The sequence below is a fragment of the Cryptomeria japonica genome, chromosome 5 (genome assembly GCF_030272615.1).
Source record: "Cryptomeria japonica chromosome 5, Sugi_1.0, whole genome shotgun sequence".
NCBI classification, from domain to species: Eukaryota; Viridiplantae; Streptophyta; class Pinopsida; order Cupressales; family Cupressaceae; genus Cryptomeria; species Cryptomeria japonica.
Genome location: NC_081409.1, coordinates 722153874 through 722160376, shown reverse-complemented (window position 1 = coordinate 722160376; position 6503 = coordinate 722153874). Strand labels below are relative to the sequence as shown.

Genomic DNA, 6503 nt, shown 5'->3' with positions numbered 1-6503 from the left:
AAACCATAGTAATAAATGTCAAACTCCTAGATGAAAGGCAGAATATGAATATTGAATCTCTTTCACATATTTCTATATATGAACATTATTTATCATCTATCGACTCCTTTAGAACCTAGTGCAACCATTTGTTATTCAAATGGCTTCTTAAAAGTTAAATATTATAAAATTATATAATATAAGATTAGTTGAAATACATTAGACGTCAAGATATTCATAAAAATTACTTATCGTACTGGAGCCACGACCATTGATGGGATATGCATATAATTTGTTGATACAAAATACAAAGTGCGTTTTCCTTTGCTTTCGTCTTCACGCAAAAATTTCAAACAAACGGTAATTGTTTTCCTGGCATTACATTAAACAAAGACTCCAATTTTATTAATTAATGAATTATAGAAGGATTAGATCAAACAAAATTCGAATATTTGCTAGATCTCCATGAGTCGGTGAATAATATTCTATTTAAATGACGCTATATACATGAAACATGTTGAATAATTTTTCATTTAAAATAATTTATTTTGTTTAAATGAATCTTTTCAACATTTTAAATGTAAATCGTACCACACCAATTGAAGTATAAAATCATAATTTGACAAAGCACGTCAAAAAGGTCTCCCTCCTGCTGAGTAATGCTAATTTTCAAAACAAATGGGTGCATATTGTGAAAATAAAATATGTTACAAAATTTAAAATATTCGTTGATGATAATGAAGGTTTAGGTTTATTATTACATGAATGATTTCTCGATCAGAGCCTTGAGTTTTGATTTTTCATTGAGAGTTTGGTGGTCACCATGATACAACTATTCTACTTCCTCATAACCCTTCTATTACCTGCAATCTTTCATTCCCTTCCCTTCTTCACATGACATTTCTTCCTCCAATCAAGTAGGATGTGTATTCACTACACTTATTGCAATGAGGTCATTGTAATTTCCCGTACTACTATGGGAAGTTCTTTTACTTTCTTATCTAACCCATCTTAATCTTAATTACAAAACACAATGTCAAAGAAGAGGAAAGTAGCTTAACTAAAAACTCTCCAATTTGATATTGTTGTTGATTTGTTGTAAAAGTTATCTCAATCTAATGAGGCCATGATGACTTGAGGTTGATGAAGGACTCAACTTCAGGACATATGCTTATGGAGGTTTATTAACTGTGTACATAGAAACGTATGGAAAAGGGAATAAAAAACGATTTCAATATAACAGGGATTAATTTAGGCCCCCCTTCTAAGGATTGAGATATTCACAACCTTCACATGCTAGTTATCAGACTTTTTGAGAAGATAGAGAAAGACGATTAACATTAACATGATCTTAAATAGTGGTTAAGATCATTGATTGCTTATATTAATTTGATAGTGGATGGCTCAGTTCAACAATTAGACAAGATCAATTCAATCCCACTTCAAGAAGTGCAAGGGAATTGATTGGGAAGATATGCATGCATCAATGTTATACAAATATGACTAAAAATTGAAAATGTCAACATCAAACGAAATTGTATCTGAAGGTTCCAATTTCATTAAAGGGGAAAGAAAATTATATGATGAGATCAATAAAAAAGAAATTAACAATGAAATCAATTCATCAAAGTAGGATGAAATTGTGTGGTTAAAAATTTGAAAGAGATGATTGAAATGGGGTATGATATGCTTATTAGAGAACACATATTAAAGGATGCTAACTAAAATAAGTGTGTCCTATTAGAAGAAGCATCAAATAGAAATAGTTTTCATTAGATAAAGCTTTGAGAAACATACCAAGTTGTCAAAGGAATGTGGGAAGCTAAAGGTAGATGTAATGTCCCCAACTCAAGCCATGGGGCTTAAGTATACATTGACCATCCTTTCCTTAGGTTACCTTAAAGGAAGATGTCTTAGAGCATAATTGCACAAGTGTTAAATTCTTTGATTTTCTCTCTATCCTATCCTTGAGTTGTGGCATGTCTTTGTATGCTACGTAAGTGATTTTAAGTTGTGGGAACATCTTTCTATGCAACTTAAGTGATCTTAAATTGTGGGCTCATATTTTTATGCAACTTAAGTGACTCTTAGCCTAAAGACTTATTATTTCCACTTTTGAGTATAATGATTTAAGATACATGTATTTTAGTTATTTTATTAAATATGAACAAAACGGGGGAAAAGGTGGCTTTCTAGGGTTTTATTTTAAGCATTAGGTTAAGCTTGCAATGAATATATGGCTGAGATTAGATTAGCCTTTTGGGAGTCATTATATAGCATGTTAGGTTCTCTTAAAGGTCATTATGTGATTATACTTCTCTCTATTGTTGCTGCAATTTATTGGCTTGAGGCTTGAAACCCTTGAGTAACCCTTGTTTCGAAGAGACATAAGGGCTCTCCCTAATCAATAGTTTGTGTTTCATGGAAGGTCTTTGGTATTTCATCCTTGGCACATCTTTTTGAAAGATGCCTATTTTTACCTTGTTTTGGAGAGCTTTTTGGAGGTGTGATTTGAAGATATCAGAATCAAGTTTGGACAATATAAAACAAAATTCATTCATTTTCTTTAACCATCCTTGAGGCTAATGACAAAAAGGACAAGGATGATGCCATTGTGAGACCCAACATTGATTTTTTGAGGGTTTTCATAATGGTGGTTAGAGTTGATAGGGTTTTGAAGAAATTTTCTATTGGTATTTGGGCATGAACCTCTATATTGATGGTTACATTCATCTCATAAAAAAAATAAAAAAATAATAATGTAAGTTGCTCTAAAATTTTTGAGCAATTTTAGTATCTTTTCTATAACTTTCTTTGAGCAAAAAATCAAAAGCCTATAAAATTATTTATAATATAAATATATACATATTATATAAGACAAGCTATTTTATCTGATAACATATTTTATCTTAGAACATGTTATCAAATACAAGTACTTTCAAATACAAGGGGATTTATATGTCCTTCCATGATTACATATAAACCCAAAGAACAACAGAGTAAAAATGAGGGAACCTCACCCCTCACTCAGAAGTAAAATGAAACAACATATTATCAACCTTTAGAACTTAGGATATTTGATCAACACATGCATACTTTTATAGTTACATTTGAAGATATTTCTTTAATAAATGATATCTATTGGAAGAGAGTTGCAACATGATATCTCTGTAAAACGCTTGCTAAACTTTCTTAGCAAATCTCTGTAAAATTTGTTTTTTAAATTGGACCTTAATAATATCGAGTGCCACTTCCTGATCTTTTAATGACTAGCATTCATACTAATGTTTATAACTACAACTCACAGAAAACCAACATTACTTAACCATGCAATTCATTACAATACTGACCACTGATCATTTGCTTAAATTATAAGCCCGAAAAAGGTCAAGATAGAAGTTCATCAAATTGAACGCTAAAAATCTTAGCCATACCGAACAAATTCAACTTAAAAAGTTATAACTTGATTTTGGCAAATTCAATCTTCTTCCCTTCAAGTTTTCCAGAAAATAAATTCTTTACATAGTCTGCGCGAATGAATCTTCTGTATTGACAGGGATGCAAGTCATCTATGAGCTCAGGAGCAGGACCCACTTCTGTTTCCCCACTTGGATTACAAAACATGGCAATGGAGATTCGATCTCTGTCCATGTTTGTGACTGCCCTGTGCTCAATGCTCTTATAAATTCCATTGCTAATCACCTGCAGAAATATACAAAAACAAAAATTACAATTGATATCGATCTGGTGGAATAAAAAATTAATCTCCATTAATCAAACCCAAGTAGTGTAAATCAATAATGGAGTCCGCAAAGTTTTTTTTAATATATGAAATCTTGAATACAGGAAATCGTTCACACCTTGGATAAAAAATCTCCCAATTATACACCCGTGAAACATTCTTTCAAACAAGTTAACATAGTTTCATTGTTCCTACAGATTGTTTTCGCGTAAAGACTTTTAAAATTCATCTTCATTACCTCAAGCATGTCTCCAATATTGATAACCAGGGCACCAAGGATGGGTTGAACAGGGACCCATTCACCATCCTTACAGATCTGTAGCCCAACTGTTTCGTCATCCTGCAACAATACTGTCAAACCACCTGAATCTGAATGAGGGCTTAACCCTAAAACCAGATCTGGCCTTGGGCAGGGTGGGTAGTAATTCCATCGCATGAACTGTGTCATTTTCCCGCACATGTTAATGAAATGGTCTGGTTTTAGGCCAGCGTTCTCTGATAGAAGGCAAAGAACTGTATTGCCAAACTTTTGAATTTCAAAAGCGTATTGATCCACGCTTTCTCTGCAACAAATGGGCAGTGTAATCACATTGAATATGAAAATGATAGAAGTCAGATGGATAGAATCAATAGACTGAGAAAAGAGAGTTGAAGAAGTAGATATGGTTTACACATTTATAGCAAAAGAGGGAAAAGGGACTTTACTTGAGTTCAATCCAATGACATTTTATCAACATGAGACCATTAAAACGATCAACCACAAACATTTAGTGTACCTAAAATCCGCTGGTTTTGTTGGCCAAAAATTCATCTTTCTATTCTCTGGAGGCAGAGTTGTCAAGTACATCATATCTGCCCAGTCCAGTATCTGGTCATCTGAGGCTACAAAGGACTGCCCATAGCCTTCAATTTCTTGTGTTTTGTACTTGAGCTTTTCCTCCAAAGGTAGTTGAATGAATTCCCTTACAATTCCCTTCATTCTTTCCATCAAAGACACAGGAATTCCATGATTCACAGCCTGTCATGAAGACAGAGATACCATCTTACTAAAATAAGCAAGATTGGAGAATAGAGATGATATGGAATCCGTCACAGGGGTAATGTCTTAATAAATTTTTACATAGTTAAACACAATTAATATGCCATCACATAGATAAACGAGTACAGTCTAAGAAAGGAAACTTTTCGTAAAATCCGGTTGCTATACATTATCTGGTTTATTATGATGCCCTTGATATGTAAACGTCTTATTTCTAGCAATTATTAATCTATTATGTAATCAATTTTTTATTTACACCCACCTGGAAAAATCCCCATCGCTGGCATGCAGTACCAAGTTTTTCCAGTTCCTTTTGCCTGCAGAGATCCGAATCTCTCAAAAACATGTCCATATCAATTACAGGGATGTCCAAATGAGGAAGAGGAAAGGTATTTGGGCGCTCTTTCTCTGATCTGATATACCTTTCAGGAAGGCTGTGAAGGTTCTGAGATGCCAATTCCTGAACAACAGGAACTGAAAACCTTTTTGAAGTTCCAGTGGAGGGATCAAACACCATGGCTGAATTAAACATGATAGTTTTTTAATTTAAACAAACCACCTACTTGCTTATACACTTCGAACTCTTTTTACTCTCAGAAACAGAAAATTTTCTGTGTAATAATAGCTATGGAATGTGTGTCGAAAATTCTATCCACGACTGAAATGTTACTTGTCAAAATATTTGTGGTCTTCAGTTGCATCTGTAAGAAGATCAAGTTAAGTGTTAATGTAGATTTTTTATTTAAAAAGAGTGTACCTGAGGAAGTGTTTAATCAAATAATATTATCATTAGCCGTTAGACTATTTCCTAGGGAGGAAAAATATATCCACAGGCCAAACCCCATCTGACCCCACCTTTGGATCTGTCGTGGCAACACATGGTGCTTCACCTTATCTTTGGCCGACGAAATTGTTAAGGCGTCCCTGGGTAAATTAAGACATTTAAAAATTTCTCCCATTCAGTCACGGGTAGAGAAATCTGTGAATTAACAGAAATCTATGAATAATAGCTGCCTTGCAGTCTCCTTTTCGCTCCATTTATCTGTGTAAGCTAGTCCTTAGTTTAGACATGCAGCGAATTTAAGGATGTGGCAATTTACTAGCTTAAATGATTGTGTCTTTCATATTTTAATTGTGCATGCCTCACCAATTCCCTGACAAGATAAACATAATATCGAAGTTGTATGTGCATAATCTTTATAAGTACTAGAATATTATGTTTCATAGAGAATAGAAATAACTTCACGTGCACTATAAATGTCATATTGATAGTATCTTATACAACATATTTCCTTTTTCTAAATAGCACATGAGTATGTTGACTTCTAAGGCTTTATATGGAAAATGAATTTTCGATATATAAAAGAATTTTTTCTTTTGATGAAAACCATATTGTTTCATTTAGTATCTATCATTGCAAATTCAACTAACATAATCTTTTATATTAATCATAATTCTTCCATAATTCATTTAAGTCTATCTTTTGTTATTAGTCTTTTACACGTCTTTTATATTCCTTCAACAATCTTTAAGTTTTGCTAGCAATATTAATATAATGACTAGATCAATCCTTGCATTGTTTGTAAATCAATCTTTTTTATTTATTTCTTGTTGACTATTAGTTGTTTAGTTTTGGTACTTATTTTGATATCATAAGTAGCATCATAGAAGTTTGAAGCCTAATACCTTTCAAGGCATTAGAAAAAGTATATTAATGCGTTAGAGATGAAAGAAGTTTGATAT

The 6503-nt window shown here is 32.8% G+C and overlaps 1 protein-coding gene across 1 annotated transcript; it reads right to left on the bottom strand.

Annotated features, from left to right (window-relative positions):
* Positions 1–3280: 3280 nt before the first annotated feature.
* On the bottom strand, positions 3281–5450 carry LOC131032864 (oxoglutarate-dependent flavonoid 7-O-demethylase 1). Its single transcript, XM_057963947.2, has 4 exons — positions 5023–5450; positions 4498–4739; positions 3960–4284; positions 3281–3681 (listed from the first exon to the last, which is right to left on the bottom strand). Exons 1-4 carry the CDS (start codon positions 5290–5292, stop codon positions 3436–3438), a joined length of 1083 nt encoding a protein of 360 aa, XP_057819930.1. The 5' UTR covers positions 5293–5450; the 3' UTR covers positions 3281–3435.
* Between the last annotated feature and the right edge of the window lie 1053 nt (positions 5451–6503).